Genomic DNA, 18,359 nt, shown 5'->3' on the forward strand with positions numbered 1-18,359 from the left:
ATCTGCTGCAAGCGGACAGTGCTCCTGATCTGCAGCAAGCGGACAGTGTTTTCCTCCTGATCTGCAGCAAGCGGACAGTGTTTTCCTCCTGATCTGCAGCAAGCGGACAGTGTTTTCCTCCTGATCTGCAGCAAGCGGACAGTGCTCCTGATCTGCATTGTATAAGCTTCAGAACCACCAGGGAATCTGGAGCTGTAGTCTCAGCTGACTGACACACAGCCCCTCAATCTGCTACACTCGGCGTCCTCAATTTAGTCTCAAGAAGTAAACATAATTCATTAATAATTGATTTAATACTCTAGCTGAACATCTTTGCTTGCAGCATTCCATAGAAGAGGACGGAGACGGATTGTTTTAAATGGGCAGCAGAGAGTAAATGAAGAGCTGGAACGGCATCCTCTCTCTCTCTCTCTCTCTCTCTCTCTCTCTCTCTCTCTCTCTCTCTCTCTCTCTCTCTCTCTCTCTCTCTCTCTCTCTCTCTCTCTCTCTCTCTCTCTCTCTCTCTCTCTCTCTCTCTCTCTCTCTCTCTCTCTCTCTCTACAGAAACTGAACAACCGTCTGCTCCAGAGCACCTCATTAATTGACTCGGTATCTCCTGTTATCCTGATATTATTTTGCTTCTTCTTAGGGTCTTTTATTTTTTCCGATGACTACTTTTGACTTCTCTGATGTGGAAGCGTTTTTGGACTGCCACCCGGACCTCTTTGAGGAGTATGTCGTGCGTAAAGGAAAATGCGATACGGTGAGCAGGTGGTTGAAGGACCAACAGCCGTCCAAAGTCTCCCTCGCGGAGGAAAAGCGTGGCGGAGTGCCCAGGGACCCGCTCTGGCCGACCAACCCTGACGGTCTCCGGCGCCGATCCTCCCACATGGAGCTCCGAAGGAACTTTGCCCGGTCCAAAGCCACCACCGCGCACAGAACCTACGACGAGCACGCCAGTCACAGGGAACACGATGATTCCCAGTCCAGCATGAGACGCCGCGCTTTACTGCGCAAAGCTAGTTCTTTGCCGCCAACCACCGGGCACATTCTGAGCGCCCTTCTCGAATCCAGGGTCAATGTGCCCCAGTATGCTTCCAGTGCCATCGACTACAAGTACAGACTGAAGGAGACCAACGAGAGGGAGTTCTTCCTTGAGTTGGTGAAAGATGTCTCCAATGACCTGGACATGACCAACCTGAGTTATAAGATCCTGATCAATGTGTGTATCCTGGTGGATGCGGATAGGTGCTCGCTGTTCCTAGTTGAGGGACCATCTCACAAGAGAACGCTCGTGTCTAAGTTATTCGATGTGCACCTGGGCACCACGGTGCAACCCTCTTCCAGCACTCTGAACTCTAACGAGGTGCAGGTGCCGTGGGGAAAGGGCATTATTGGATACGTGGCAGAGCATGGGGAGACTGTAAACATACCCAACGCATATGAGGTAAACATAATCCATTTGGAAACACCAGGTTTCCTAAATTAGACCTATCGCTGCAAACCACAAATGCAAAGTTGTAATATTTCATTTAGATTCAATGCTATTATTGGGATAAAGAAACTAAATTATTACAATTACATGAACAAACATACTGCCCATCCACCATCATTTCCTCCATAGACAGGGATATGGAAACCAAGGCTGCATCTCTCACCCTCTCCGGAGTCCCATCCACCATCATTTCCTCCATAGACAGGGATATGGAAACCAAGGCTGCATCTCTCACCCTCTCCGGAGTCCCATTCACCATCATTTCCTCCATAGACAGGGATATGGAAACCATGGCTGCATCTCTCACCCTCTCCGGAGTCCCATCCACCATCATTTCCTCCATAGACAGGGATATGGAAACCAAGGCTGCATCTCTCACCCTCTCCGGAGTCCCATCCACCATCATTTCCTCCATAGACAGGGATATGGAAACCAAGGCTGCATCTCTCACTCTCTCCGGAGTCCCATCCACCATCATTTCCTCCATAGACAGGGATATGGAAACCAAGGCTGCATCTCTCACCCTCTCCGGAGTCCCATCCACCATCATTTCCTCCATAGACAGGGATATGGAAACCAAGGCTGCATCTCTCACCCTCTCCGGAGTCCCATCCACCATCATTTCCTCCATAGACAGGGATATGGAAACCAAGGCTGCATCTCTCACCCTCTCCAGAGTCCCATCCACCATCATTTCCTCCATAGACAGGGATATGGAAACCAAGGCTGCATCTCTCACCCTCTCCAGAGTCCCATCCACCATCATTTCCTCCATAGACAGGGATATGGAAACCAAGGCTGCATCTCTCACCCTCTCCAGAGTCCCATCCACCATCATTTCCTCCATAGACAGGGATATGGAAACCAAGGCTGCATCTCTCACCCTCTCCGGAGTCCCATCCACCATCATTTCCTCCATAGACAGGGATATGGAAACCAAGGCTGCATCTCTCACCCTCTCCGGAGTCCCATCCACCATCATTTCCTCCATAGACAGGGATATGGAAACCAAGGCTGCATCTCTCACCCTCTCCGGAGTCCCATCCACCATCATTTCCTCCATAGACAGGGATATGGAAACCAGGCTGCATCTCTCACCCTCTCCCGGAGTCCCATCCACCATCATTTCCTCCATAGACAGGGATATGGAAACCAAGGCTGCATCTCTCACCCTCTCCGGAGTCCCATCCACCATCATTTCCTCCATAGACAGGGATATGGAAACCAAGGCTGCATCTCTCACCTCTCCGGAGTCCCATCCACCATCATTTCCTCCATAGACAGGGATATGGAAACCAAGGCTGCATCTCTCACCCTCTCCGGAGTCCCATCCACCATCATTTCCTCCATAGACAGGGATATGGAAACCAAGGCTGCATCTCTCACCCTCTCCGGAGTCCCATCCACCATCATTTCCTCCATAGACAGGGATATGGAAACCATGGCTGCATCTCTCACCCTCTCCGGAGTCCCATCCACCATCATTTCCTCCATAGACAGGGATATGGAAACCAAGGCTGCATCTCTCACCCTCTCCGGAGTCCCATCCACCATCATTTCCTCCATAGACAGGGATATGGAAACCATGGCTGCATCTCTCACCCTCTCCGGAGTCCCATCCACCATCATTTCCTCCATAGACAGGGATATGGAAACCATGGCTGCATCTCTCACCCTCTCCGGAGTCCCATCCACCATCATTTCCTCCATAGACAGGGATATGGAAACCAAGGCTGCATCTCTCACCCTCTCCGGAGTCCCATCCACCATCATTTCCTCCATAGACAGGGATATGGAAACCAAGGCTGCATCTCTCACCCTCTCCGGAGTCCCATCCACCATCATTTCCTCCATAGACAGGGATATGGAAACCAAGGCTGCATCTCTCACCCTCTCCGGAGTCCCATCCACCATCATTTCCTCCATAGACAGGGATATGGAAACCAAGGCTGCATCTCTCACCCTCTCCAGAGTCCCATCCACCATCATTTCCTCCATAGACAGGGATATGGAAACCAAGGCTGCATCTCTCACCCTCTCCAGAGTCCCATCCACCATCATTTCCTCCATAGACAGGGATATGGAAACCAAGGCTGCATCTCTCACCCTCTCCAGAGTCCCATCCACCATCATTTCCTCCATAGACAGGGATATGGAAACCAAGGCTGCATCTCTCACCCTCTCCGGAGTCCCATCCACCATCATTTCCTCCATAGACAGGGATATGGAAACCAAGGCTGCATCTCTCACCCTCTCCGGAGTCCCATCCACCATCATTTCCTCCATAGACAGGGATATGGAAACCAAGGCTGCATCTCTCACCCTCTCCGGAGTCCCATCCACCATCATTTCCTCCATAGACAGGGATATGGAAACCAAGGCTGCATCTCTCACCCTCTCCGGAGTCCCATCCACCATCATTTCCTCCATAGACAGGGATATGGAAACCAAGGCTGCAGTCTCTCACCCTGACTTTGGAGTCCCATCCACCATCATTTCCTCCATAGACAGGGATATGGAAAAAGGCTGCATCTCTCACCCTCTCCGGAGTCCCATCCACCATCATTTCCTCCATAGACAGGGATATGGAAACCAAGGCTGCATCTCTCACCCTCTCCAGTCCCATCCACCATCATTTCCTCCATAGACAGGGATATGGAAACTGAAATACCTTTATCTCCGGAGTCCCATCCACCATCATTTCCTCCATAGACAGGGATATGGAAACCAAGGCTGCATCTCTCACCCTCTCCGGAGTCCCATCCACCATCATTTCCTCCATAGACAGGGATATGGAAACCAAGGCTGCATCTCTCACCCTCTCCGGAGTCCCATCCACCATCATTTCCTCCATAGACAGGGATATGGAAACCATGGCTGCATCTCTCACCCTCTCCGGAGTCCCATCCACCATCATTTCCTCCATAGACAGGGATATGGAAACCATGGCTGCATCTTTCACCCTCTCCGGAGTCCCATCCACCATCATTTCCTCTATAGACAGGGATATGGAAACCATGGCTGCATCTCTCACCCTCTCCGGAGTCCCATCCACCATCATTTCCTCCATAGACAGGGATATGGAAACCAAGGCTGCATCTCTCACCCTCTCCGGAGTCCCATCCACCATCATTTCCTCCATAGACAGGGATATGGAAACCATGGCTGCATCTCTCACCCTCTCCGGAGTCCCATCCACCATCATTTCCTCCATAGACAGGGATATGGAAACCAAGGCTGCATCTCTCACCCTCTCCGGTTCCAGGTCCCATCCACCATCATTTCCTCCATAGACAGGGATATGGAAACCATGGCTGCATCTCTCACCCTCTCCGGAGTCCCATCCACCATCATTTCCTCCATAGACAGGGATATGGAAACCAAGGCTGCATCTCTCACCCTCTCCGGAGTCCCATCCACCATCATTTCCTCCATAGACAGGGATATGGAAACCAAGGCTGCATCTCTAGTTCCAGTCCCATTCACCATCATTTCCTCCATAGACAGGGATATGGAAACCATGGCTGCATCTCTCACCCTCTCCGGAGTCCCATCCACCATCATTTCCTCCATAGACAGGGATATGGAAACCAAGGCTGCATCTCTCACCCTTCCAGGTAGTCCCATCCACCATCATTTCCTCCATAGACAGGGATACTGGCTTGAGAAACCAAGGCTGCATCTCTCACCCTCTCCAGGAGTCCCATCCACCATTGTTTCCTCCATAGACAGGGATATGGAAACCATGGCTGCATCTCTCACCCTCTCCGGAGTCCCATCCACCATCATTTCCTCCATAGACAGGGATATGGAAACCAAGGCTGCATCTCTCACCCTCTCCAGAGTCCCATCCACCATCATTTCCTCCATAGACAGGGATATGGAAACCATGGCTGCATCTCTCACCCTCTCCGGAGTCCCATCCACCATCATTTCCTCCATAGACAGGGATATGGAAACCAAGGCTGCATCTCTCACCCTCTCCGGAGTCCCATCCACCATCATTTCCTCCATAGACAGGGATATGGAAACCAAGGCTGCATCTCTCACCCTCTCCGGAGTCCCATCCACCAGTCGCGTGCTACACATCATTATATCATGGCCATGGGCGCCTGGCGAGGCAACATGTTGACGCTGGTCCTGCCTCGTGGGAACTGGGCTACTGGCAATAGACAATAGGCTAGCAGGAATAGAGCAGCCTCGTGGGATTTTGAGAGATGTTAAGCCCAGTCCTGGGACCCAGTGGACCAATTTATTTGACATGTGTCGTCCCAAATGGCACCCTATTCCCTCTATAGTGCAGTACATTTGAAAATATAGTGCAGGCCCTGGTTAAAAGTAGTACACTAGTTGGGTAACAGGGTCACATTTGGGAGACACATTTTTATTAGAGCAATAAGGTGTACATGTAACTGCCAAAATAAAGGAAACACTTGAGTAAATGAGAGATACATGTATATAGACACCAGGTGTGGTTGCTGAGTTAATTAAGCAATTCACATCCCATCATGCTTAGGGTCATGTATAAAATGCCCAGTTGCCCATTATTTTGGCTACTATGGCTAGAAGAAGAGTTCTCAGTGACTTTGAAAGAGGGGTCTCAAATGAGCATAGAGGGTTCAAAGAGATTGTGTGTGTGTGTGTGTGTGTGTGTGTGTGTGTGTGGCCAACGCCCTCCAATAGTTCCAGTGGTGTGTGTGTGTGTGTGTGTGTGTGTGTCCAGGTGTGTGTGTGTGTGTGTGTGTGTGTGTGTGTTGTGTGTGTGTGTGTGTGTGTGTGTGCACTATCAAATTATGGAACTCCGAATTATGGAATTTTTGTGGAAGAATAAAAAAACTGAAATAATGTTGTATTGTCACATACCCCTGGATAGGTGAAGTGAAATGTGTTTTTTTTAACCTTTATTTAACTAGGCAAGTCAGTTAAAGACAAATTCTTATTTTCAATGACAGCCTACAAACAGTGGGTTAACTGCCTTGTTCAGGGGCAGAAAAATACCGATTTTTACCTTGACAGCTCTGGGATTCAATCTTCCAACCACTAGGCTACCTGCCGCCCCAGACATATGGCACCTCGGGAGCAAATTAGGGTAAAGTGCCTTGCTCAAGGGCACATCAAAAGATTTTTCACCTTGTTGGCTCGGGTATTGAAACCAGCCACCTTTCAGTTACTTGCCCCACGCCCTCCAATAGTTCCAGGTACTGGCTCGTGGTGGCCAACGCCCTCCAATAGTTCCAGGTACTGGCTTGTGGTGGCCCCACGCCCTCCAATAGTTCCAGGTACTGGCTTGTGGTGGCCAACACCCTATTAAGACACTTTATGTTGGGGTTTTCATTATTTTGGCAGTTACCTGTAGGTCTCTGGTGCACTGCACATAAGAATACAATTTAGCTCTCGCTGTAGGCTACATGAACACAGTGTACTGTAGTGCTGTAGGCTACATTAACACAGTCCACTGCAGTGATGTAGGCTACATTAACACAGTCCACTGCAGTGATGTAGGCTACATTAACACAGTGTACTGCAGTGCTGTAGGCTACATTAACACAGTCCACTGCAGTGATGTAGGCTACATTAACACAGTCCACTGCAGTGATGTAGGCTACATTAACACAGTGTACTACAGTGATGTAGGCTACATTAACACAGTCCACTGTAGTGCTGTAGGCTACATTAACACAGTGTACTGCAGTGATGTAGGCTACATTAACACAGTCCACTGCAGTGCTGTAGGCTACATTAACACAGTGTACTGCAGTGCTGTAGGCTACATTAACACAGTGTACTACAGTGCTGTAGGCTACATTAATACAGTGTACTGCAGTGCTGTAGGCTACATTAATACAGTGTACTGCAGTGCTGTAGGCTACATTAACACAGTGTACTGCAGTGCTGTAGGCTACATTAACACAGTGTACTGCAGTGCTGTAGGCTACATTAACACAGTGTACTGCAGTGCTGTAGGCTACATTAACACAGTGTACTGCAGTGCTGTAGGCTACATTAACACAGTGTACTGCAGTGCTGTAGGCTACATTAACACAGTGTACTGCAGTGCTGTAGGCTACATTAACACAGTGTACTGCAGTGCTGTAGGCTTCATTAACACAGTGTACTGCAGTGCTGTAGGCTACATTAACACAGTGTACTGCAGTGCTGTAGGCTACATTAACACAGTCCACTGCAGTGCTGTAGGCTACATTAACACAGTGTACTGCAGTGCTGTAGGCTACATTAACACAGTGTACTGCAGTGCTGTAGGCTACATTAACACAGTGTACTGCAGTGCTGTAGGCTTCATTAACACAGTGTACTGCAGTGCTGTAGGCTACATTAACACAGTGTACTGCAGTGCTGTAGGCTACATTAACACAGTCCACTGCAGTGCTGTAGGCTACATTATCACAGTGTACTGCAGTGCTGTAGGCTACATTAACACAGTCCACTGCAGTGCTGTAGGCTACATTAACACAGTGTACTGCAGTGCTGTAGGCTTCATTAACACAGTGTACTGCAGTGCTGTAGGCTACATTAACACAGTCCACTGCAGTGCTGTAGGCTACATTAACACAGTCCACTGCAGTGCTGTAGGCTACATTAGCACAGTGTACTGCAGTGCTGTAGGCTACATTAACACAGTGTACTGCAGTGCTGTAGGCTACATTAACACAGTCCACTGCAGTGCTGTAGGCTACATTAACACAGTGTACTGCTAGTGCTGTAGGCTACATTAACACAGTGTACTGCAGTGCTGTAGGCTACATTAACACAGTGTACTGCAGTGCTGTAGGCTACATTAACACAGTTACACTGCAGTGCTGTAGGCTACATTAACACAGTGTACTGCAGTGCTGTAGGCTACATTAACACAGTGTACTACAGTGCTGTAGGCTTCATTCACACAGTGTTTTGACCCATATTAACTAGGCTACAGTCAAATCTATTCTGTTGGTTCAGATTGATTTTAGGCCGTCTCTGACTTCTGAATAATAAAAAGTGTGTGTGTGTGTGTGTGTGTGTGTGTGTGTGTGTGTGTGTGTGTGTGTGTGTGTGTGTGTGTGTGTGTGTGTGTGTGTGTGTGTGTGTGTGTGTGTGTGTGTGTGTGTGTGTGTGTGTGTGTGTGTGTGTGTATTTCTTCTCCTATATGTCTCCTCCTGTAGGACCATCGGTTCAGTGACGAGATAGACAAGCTGACCGGATATAAGACCCAGTCCATCCTGTGTATGACCATCTGTAACAGTGATGGAGAGGTCATCGGGGTTGTGCAGGCCATCAACAAGAACCCAATCGGAACACCTTTTACGGAGGACGACGAGAAGGTCAGTCCACAGCACACCTGAGTTCAGAATACCATTAGAAATCATTTCAAATCCTTTAGCTGGGCTCGATTGAGCTTGTCTGGCTTCATGGACCAATAGAAGAGTGGTAAAACTAACGTTCCTGTACAATGAGAATTCATTATTGTCATTGACAACATCACCATTATCTCCACCAATGGGAGATCAGTGTTACTGTCTCAGAACCAACCTGGTAGATTATTATTTCACATACAGGAATATCCAATAAGAACTAACCCCAATACAGATGTTGCAGCTATAGGACTTTCACTACTAACCCCAATACAGATGTTGCAGCTATAGGACTTTCACTACTAACCCCAATACAGATGTTGTAGCTATAGGACTTTCACTACTAACCCCAATACAGATGTTGTAGCTATAGGGCTTTCACTACTAACCCCAATACAGATGTTGTAGCTATAGGGCTTTCACTACTAACCCCAATACAGATGTTGTAGCTATAGGGCTTTCACTACTAACCCCAATACAGATGTTGTAGCTATAGGGCTTTCACTACTAACCCCAATACAGATGTTGTAGCTATAGGGCTTTCACTACTAACCCCAATACAGATTATGTAGCTATAGGGCTTTCACTACTAACCCCAATACAGATGTTGTAGCTATAGGGCTTTCACTACTAACCCCAATACAGATGTTGTAGCTATAGGGCTTTCACTACTAACCCCAATACAGATGTTGTAGCTATAGGGCTTTCACTACTAACCCCAATACAGATGTTGTAGCTATAGGGCTTTCACTACTAACCCCAATACAGATGTTGTACCATCTGTAACTATAGGGCTTTCACTACTAACCCCAATACAGATGTTGTAGCTATAGGGCTTTGCAGGCCACAACAAACCCCAATACAGATGTTGTAGCTATAACTACTAACCCCAATACAGATTACGGAGTAGCTAGAGGACTTTCACTACTAACCCCAATACAGATGTTGTAGCTATAGGGCTTTCACTACTAACCCAATACAGATGTTGTAGCTATAGGACTTTCACTACTAACCCCAATACAGATGTTGTAGCTATAGGGCTTTCACTACTAACCCCAATAGAAGAGTAAAACTAAGGTTCCTGTACAATACAGATGTTCATTATAGGGCTTTGACAACACTACTAACCCCAATACAGATGTTGTAGCTATAGGGCTTTCACTACTAACCCCAATACAGATGTTGTAGCTATAGGGCTTTCACTACTAACCCCAATACAGAACTAACCCCAATACAGATGTTGTAGCTATAGGGCTTTCACTACTAACCCCAATACAGATGTTGTAGCTATAGGACTTTCACTACTAACCCCAATACAGATGTTGTAGCTATAGGGCTTTCACTACTAACCCCAATACAGATGTTGTAGCTATAGGGCTTTCACTACTAACCCCAATACAGATGTTGTAGCTATAGGACTTTCACTACTAACCCCAATACAGATGTTGTAGCTATAGGGCTTTCACTACTAACCCCAATACAGATGTTGTAGCTATAGGGCTTTCACTACTAACCCCAATACAGATGTTGTAGCTATAGGACTTTCACTACTAACCCCAATACAGATGTTGTAGCTATAGGGCTTTCACTACTAACCCCAATACAGATGTTGTAGCTATAGGACTTTCACTACTAACCCCAATACAGATGTTGTAGCTATAGGGCTTTCACTACTAACCCCAATACAGATGTTGTAGCTATAGGGCTTTCACTACTAACCCCAATACAGATGTTGTAGCTATAGGACTTTCACTACTAACCCCAATACAGATGTTGTAACTATAGGACTTTCACTAATGTACATATTTTTTCACACATTGGTCCTGTTCAACCATTTCCTGTGAAATAGTTTTTGTCTCTTAGTCGCTAGTTGAATTTTGTTTTGATGTCCTGAATGGACCCCTATTCCCTACATGGTGCACTACTTTAGACCAGGACTCTATGGGGCCTACGTTGGGAATGGTGTGAGTAAGGAACAGGGAGCCATTTGGGATTAGCCGCGGAGTTCTCCTTAATGCCCAGCAGGTGGCAGGATTTAGTTAAACAAGACCGTCAACTCCTTTTCAACACTTTATGCATTAGATCTTCAAAAGAGCGATAGACGCAGACTCATTTATATGAAGACGTGCAATTCTTGGCAACCCCTTGTTAAAACAATTTTCACAGATGCATGCTATCTGTGATGCATGCTATCTGTGATGCATACTATCTGTGATGCCTGCTATCTGTGATGCATACTATCTGTGATGCATGCTATCTGTGATGCATACTAACTGTGATGCATGCTATCTGTGATGCATGCTATCTGTGATGCATACTATCTGTGATGCATGCTATCTGTGATGCATGCTATCTGTGATGCATGCTAACTGTGATGCATGCTAACTGTGATGCATGCTATCTGTGATGCATGCTATCTGTGATGCATGCTATCTGTGATGCATGCTAACTGTGATGCATGTTATCTGTGATGCATGCTATCTGTGATGCATGCTATCTGTGATGCATGCTAACTGTGATGCATGCTATCTGTGATGCATGCTATCTGTGATGCATGCTAACTGTGATGCATGCTAACTGTGATGCATACTATCTGTGATGCATGCTATCTGTGATGCATGCTATCTGTGATGCATGCTATCTGTGATGCATGCTAACTGTGATGCATGCTATCTGTGATGCATACTATCTGTGATGCATGCTAACTGTGATGCATACTATTTGCTAATCTAGGTTTGAACCTAGTCTTTGAGAGAAATGGCAGAACATATCAAAGAGTTGGGTTGAGATGTATGTTCAGTCTGTGTTGGTAAATAGGTCTAGGCAGTAACCCCACAGGCTGCTTAACAGAAAACCAATTTAAAAAGACTCAGTCTTACGTAAGTGACTGTTTGTTGTCCAGCACATTCAGAATACCTACTTAATACCTGAGTAATTAATTCACAAAATCAATACTCCATTAAGAGGAAAGCAGCCAGGTGTGTTATTAGACGTTGAAGAAAAGAAGAACGTTATTAATGGTAAACTAGCCACCAACACACACACACACACACACACACACGCGTTTACACAGAGATTGACGGCCCAAAAAAGTTGGTTATATCCCACTGATGGATTTTGTGATTTGGCTGTTTAGAAGGAACACAGTAAAGTTGAGATCAGACTCCAACCACTGAATTATAGATGTTGTTTTTTCTGTTTATCATTTAGCCTCAGAACTAGAACTATTTCTGTCTTCTCCTCTGCTTTCCCTCCATCAGGTGCTGCAGATGTATCTACCGTTCTGCGGAATATCCATCTCCAATGCCAAGTTGTTTTCAGAGTCTCGGAAGGAGTACGAGAGGAGCAGGGTGAGTTGGCTCACACACTCTTCCAAAAAAGGGTTCCAAAGGGTTCTTTGGCTGCCCCCATAGGATAACCCTTTTGGTTCCAGGTAGAACCCTTTTGAGTTCCATGTAGAACTCTCTGTGGAAATGGTTCTACGTGGAACCCAAAAGGATTCTTCAAAGGACTCTCCTATGGGGACAGCCAAAGAACCCTTTTAGGTTCTACATAGCACCTTTTTTTTTCTAAGAGTGCATAGCCTGTCTGTCTCTCACATAGCCTGTCTGTCTCTCACATAGCCTGTCTGTCTCTCACATAGCCTGTCTGTCTCTCACATAGCCTGTCTGTCTCTCACATAGCCTGTCTGTCTCTCACATAGCCTGTCTGTCTCTCACATAGCCTGTCTCTCTCTCACATAGCCTGTCTGTCTCTCACATAGCTTGTCTGTCTCTCACATAGCCTGTCTCTCTCACATAGCCTGTCTGTCTGTCACATAGCCTGTCTGTCTCTCACATAGCCCGTGTGTCTCTCACATAGCCCGTGTGTCTCTCACATAGCCTGTCTGTCTGTCACATAGCCTGTCTGTCTCTCACATAGCCTGTCTCTCTCACATAGCCTGTCTGTCTCTCACATAGCCTGTCTGTCTCTCACATAGCCTGTCTCTCTCACATAGCCTGTCTGTCTCTCACATAGCCTGTCTCTCTCACATAGCCTGTCTGTCTCTCAATTGATGTTGAATTAGACTTCCAACCATAAACAAGATGATTAGTCCTGATTATGTAAGCCATCATTTAGATGTCTATTGCATGTAAAGGGACAAACAGTTTACAGTATACATTGAATCTACTGTTCACAACAACAAATGGGAAAACATGTCTTCCACCAATCACAAGCTAAACTTTATACCCTCTGAGGAGTTGTACACTACACCGTTCTGCAGACTCTCTCTCTCTCCATTTCCTAGACAAGTAGAGAGAGTGGTCAGTGTTGTTGTTGTGCTCCTCCAGGCTCTGCTAGAGGTGGTGAATGACCTGTTTGAGGAACAGACAGACCTGGAGAAGATAGTGAGGAAGATCATGCAGAGAGCTGTGACCCTGCTGCAGTGTGAACGCTGCTCTGTGTTGCTGCTGGAGGATATACACTCACCTGTGAGACTGACCTCTCCTCTCTTCTCCTCTGCTTCCTTCTCCCCGGCTCCTCCCCCTCTTCTGCTCTAATTTCTTCTCCCGGCTCCTCTCCTCCTCCTTCTCTCATTTCTCTCCTCTCCTCTGCTATGAATGTGGCATAAAAATAAACTCACCTGTGAGACCTCAGCTCTTCTCTCCTCCTTTATTTTCTTAATTTCTCTTTCCTTCTGTTTTCCCTCTCCAATACTTCCCTCTCTAATTCTCCCCTCTCTAATTCTCCCCTCTCCAATAATTCACTCTCCAATTCTCCCCTCTCCAATTCTCCCCTCTCCAATTCTCCCCTCTCTAATTCTCCCCTCTCTAATTCTCCCCTCTCTAATTCTCCCCTCTCTAATTCTCCCCTCTCCAATTCTCCCCTCTCCAATTCTCCCTCTCTAATTCTCCCTCTCCAATTCTCCCCTCTCCAATTCTCCCCTCTCTAATTCTCCCCTCTCCAATTCTCCCCTCTCCAATTCTCCCCTCTCCAATTCTCCCCTCTCTAATTCTCCCCTCTCTAATTCTCCCCTCTCCAATTCTCCCCTCTCTAATTCTTCCCTCTCCAATTCTCCCCTCTCCAATACTTTGCTCTCCAAGTCTCCCCTCTCTCCTCTCCCCCTCTCCAATTCTCCCCTCTCCAATTCTCCCCTCTCCAATTCTTCCCTCTCCAATTCTCCCCTCTCCAATTCTCCCCTCTCCAATTCTCCCCTCTCTAATTCTCCCCTCTCTAATTCTCCCCTCTCTAATTCTCCCCTCTCTAATTCTCCCCTCTCCAATTCTCCCCTCTCCAATTCTCCCCTCTCTAATTCTTCCCTCTCTAATTCTCCCTCTCCAATTCTCCCCTCTCCAATACTTTGCTCTCCAAGTCTCCCCTCTCCAATTCTCCCCTCTCCAATTCTCCCCTCTCCAATTCTCCCCTCTCTAATTCTCCCCTCTCCAATTCTCCCCTCTCTAATTCTTCCCTCTCCAATTCTCCCCTCTCCAATACTTTGCTCTCCAAGTCTCCCCTCTCCAATTCTCCCCTCTCCAATACTTTGCTCTCCAAGTCTCCCCTCTCCAATTCTCCCCTCTCCAATACTTTGCTCTCCAAGTCTCCCCTCTCTAATTCTTCCCTCTCCAATTCCTCCCCTCTCCAATACTTTGCTCTCCAAGTCTCCCCTCTCCAATTCTCCCCTCTCCAATACTTTGCTCTCCAAGTCTCCCCTCTCCAATACTTTGCTCTCCAAGTCTCCCCTCTCTAATTCTTCCCTCTCCAATTCTCCCCTCTCCAATATTTTGCTCTCCAAGTCTCCCCTCTCCAAGTCTCCCCTCTCTAATTCTTCCCTCTCCAAATCTCCCCTCTCCAATACTTTGCTCTCCAAGTCTCCCCTCTCCAAGTCTCCCCTCTCCAATTCTCCCTCTCTAATTCTCCCTCTCTAATTCTCCCCTCTCTAATTCTCCCCTCTCTAATTCTCCCTCTCTAATTCTCCCCTCTCCAACTCTCCCTCTCCAACTCTCCCCTCTCCAACTCTCCCTCTCTAATTAGTTCCCTCTCCAATTCTCCCCTCTCCAATACTTTGCTCTCAAGTCTCCCTCTCCCTCTCCAATTCTCCCCTCTCCAATTCTCCCCTCTCCAATTCTCCCCTCTCCAATTCTCCCCTCTCTAATTCTTCCCTCTCCAATTCTCCCCTCTCCAATACTTTGCTCTCCAAGTCTCCCCTCTCCAATTCTCCCCTCTCCAATACTTTGCTCTCCAAGTCTCCCCTCTCCAATTCTCCCCTCTCCAATACTTTGCTCTCCAAGTCTCCCCTCTCTAATTCTTCCCTCTCCAATTCCTCCCCTCTCCAATACTTTGCTCTCCAAGTCTCCCCTCTCCAATTCTCCCCTCTCCAATACTTTGCTCTCCAAGTCTCCCCTCTCCAATACTTTGCTCTCCAAGTCTCCCCTCTCTAATTCTTCCCTCTCCAATTCTCCCCTCTCCAATATTTTGCTCTCCAAATCTCCCCTCTCCAAGTCTCCCCTCTCTAATTCTTCCCTCTCCAATTCTCCCCTCTCCAATACTTTGCTCTCCAAGTCTCCCCTCTCCAATTCTCCCCTCTCTAATTCTCCCCTCTCTAATTCTCCCCTCTCCAACTCTCCCCTCTCCAACTCTCCCCTCTCTAATTATTCCCTCTCCAATTCTCCCCTCTCCAATACTTTGCTCTCCAAGTCTCCCCTCTCCAATTCTCCCCTCTCCAATTCTCCCTCTCTAATTCTCCCCTCTCCAATTCTCCCCTCTCCAATTCTTCCCTCTCCAATTCTCCCCTCTCCAATACTTTGCTCTCCAAGTCTCCCCTCTCCAATTCTCCCCTCTCCAATACTTTGCTCTCCAAGTCTCCCCTCTCCAATTCTCCCCTCTCCAATTCTCCCCTCTCCAATTCTCCCCTCTCCAATTCTCCCCTCTCCAATTCTCCCCTCTCTAATTCTTCCCTCTCCAATTGTGTGTATTTTCTGCAGGTGGTAAAGTTCTCAAAGACCTTTGAGCTCATGTCTCCCCTGTGCAACATGGACCGTGACATCAGGTGAAGTCTCCACTGCTTGGGAGAAGATATTTTAACAGTTATACATAATCATTTATAGGAAGGACTGACATCCTCCTGTATCCCCAATCCATGTATTTTGCATTTCTTGAGAGTGTGTGTCTCTTTGACAAAGTCAGCATGGAGAAGCTGTCCTGCTCTGATTGGCTGATCAATAACAGCATTGCTGAGCTGGTGGCGTCCACAGGACTGCCTGTCAACATCAGCGACGTCTGTCAGGACCCCCGCTTTGATGCTGAGGTGGGGCACCAATCACTCACCATCAACACACGCACGCACGCACGCACGGACGGACGGACGGACGGACGCACGCACACACACACACACACACACACACACACACACACACACACACACACACACACACACACACACACACACACACACACACACACACACACACACACACACACACACACACACACACACACACACACATGCACGTACAGATGTACGATCTTAATTTGAGCCAGTTTGCTACAGCGGGAAAATAATCCTGCAGAAACAGGAAATGTGAATATTATGTGGATTATGATTAATGCAAATGTTTTGTAGGGGGTTGATAAATTTTTTGATCCTGACTATCCTGACATTTCAAAGTGGAAATTACAAACTTTGAAAAGCTTTTTTTAAACCTTGAATTCACTGCAGGTTTGCATTTCCTCCTGTGCAGGAACATTCTCAGCAACAAAAGAGTGATTGAATTAAGATCCTACATCTGTATGCACACACACACACACACACACACACACACACACACACACACACACACACACACACACAGAGTAACATTCCACTCGGTACTCCCCAGGCAGATCAAGCCTCAGGATTCCACATCAGATCAGTACTGTGCGTCCCCATCTGGAATCGGACTCATCAGATAATAGGTGGGTTCACCAGTCTGTTCAGACATCCACTGTCACTTGAAAACCACTCTGTCTTTTTACCTTTCTGCTATTCCACCCGTTCAATAATGACAGATATTGATGTATTTTCTGTACTGTTTTAAGGGGTTGCCCAGATTCTAAATCGCCTGGACAGGAGGACGTTCAATGATGCAGATCAAAGACTGTTTGAGGCGAGCTCCCTCTCCACTGAGGTTCTATCTATATATCTATAATGAGACAGTGGGTTGAGCAGGTTCTATCTATCTATATCTATAATGAGACAGTGGGTTGAGCAGGTTCTATCTATCTATATCTATATATGTATGATGAGACAGTGATTTGAGCAGGTTCTATCAATCTATATCTATATATGTATGATGAGAGTGGATTGAGCAGGTTCTATCAATCTATATCTATGTATGTATGATGAAACAGTGGATTGAGCAGGTTCTATCAATATATCTATAATGAGAAAGTGGGTTGAGCAGGTTCTATCTATCTATATGTATGATGAGACAGTGGGTTGAGCAGGTTCTATCTATCTATATGTATGATGAAACAGTGGATTGAGCAGGTTCTATCAATATATCTATAATGAGAAAGTGGGTTGAGCAGGTTCTATCTATCTATATCTATATATGTATGATGAGACAGTGGATTGAGCAGGTTCTATCAATATATATATAATGAGAAAGTGGGTTGAGCAGGTTCTATCTATCTATATCTATATATGTATGATGAAACAGTGGATTGAGCAGGTTCTATCAATATATCTATAATGAGAAAGTGGGTTGAGCAGGTTCTATCTATCTATATCTATAATGAGACAGTGGGTTGAGCAGGTTCTATCTATCTATATCTATATATGTATGATGAGACAGTGGATTGAGCAGGTTCTATCAATATATCTATAATGAGAAAGTGGGTTGAGCAGGTTCTATCTATCTATATGTATGATGAGACAGTGGGTTGAGCAGGTTCTATCTATCTATATATCTATAATGAGAAAGTGGGTTGAGCAGGTTCTATCAATATATCTATAATGAGAAAGTGGGTTGAGCAGGTTCTATCTATCTATATGTATGATGAGACAGTGGGTTGAGCAGGTTCTATCTATCTATATGTATAATGAGAAAGTGGGTTGAGCAGGTTCTATCTATCTATATCTATAATGAGACAGTGGGTTGAGCAGGTTCTATCTATCTATATGTATGATGAGACAGTGGATTGAGCAGGTTCTATCTATCTATATGTATGATGAGACAGTGGGTTGAGCAGGTTCTATCTATCTATATGTATGATGAGACAGTGGGTTGAGCAGGTTCTATCTATCTATATGTATGATGAGACAGTGGGTTGAGCAGGTTCTATCTATCTATATCTATATATGTATGATGAGACAGTGGGTTGAGCAGGTTCTATCTATCTATATGTATGATGAGACAGTGGGTTGAGCAGGTTCTATCTATCTATATCTATATATGTATAATGAGAAAGTGGGTTGAGCAGGTTCTATCTATCTATATGTATGATGAAACAGTGGATTGAGCAGGTTCTATCAATATATCTATAATGAGAAAGTGGGTTGAGCAGGTTCTATCTAT

General features: G+C 46.3%; 1 protein-coding gene across 1 annotated transcript in view; it reads left to right on the forward strand.

Moving 5' to 3' along the window:
• Positions 1-517: 517 nt before the first annotated feature.
• pde11al (phosphodiesterase 11a, like) overlaps positions 518-18,359 on the forward strand; it is a 34,592-nt gene continuing 16,750 nt past the window's right edge. Inside the window, exons 1-8 of the mRNA XM_052511828.1 lie at positions 518-1,426; positions 8,635-8,793; positions 12,084-12,173; positions 13,155-13,295; positions 15,786-15,850; positions 15,988-16,108; positions 16,680-16,755; positions 16,879-16,946. Coding sequence (XP_052367788.1) covers positions 647-1,426; positions 8,635-8,793; positions 12,084-12,173; positions 13,155-13,295; positions 15,786-15,850; positions 15,988-16,108; positions 16,680-16,755; positions 16,879-16,946 — 1,500 coding nt within the window. The 5' untranslated portion in view covers positions 518-646. The remainder of the gene's footprint in view (positions 1,427-8,634; positions 8,794-12,083; positions 12,174-13,154; positions 13,296-15,785; positions 15,851-15,987; positions 16,109-16,679; positions 16,756-16,878; positions 16,947-18,359) is intronic.

This window comes from Oncorhynchus keta, unplaced genomic scaffold (genome assembly GCF_023373465.1).
Source record: "Oncorhynchus keta strain PuntledgeMale-10-30-2019 unplaced genomic scaffold, Oket_V2 Un_contig_7541_pilon_pilon, whole genome shotgun sequence".
Taxonomy (NCBI): Eukaryota; Metazoa; Chordata; class Actinopteri; order Salmoniformes; family Salmonidae; genus Oncorhynchus; species Oncorhynchus keta.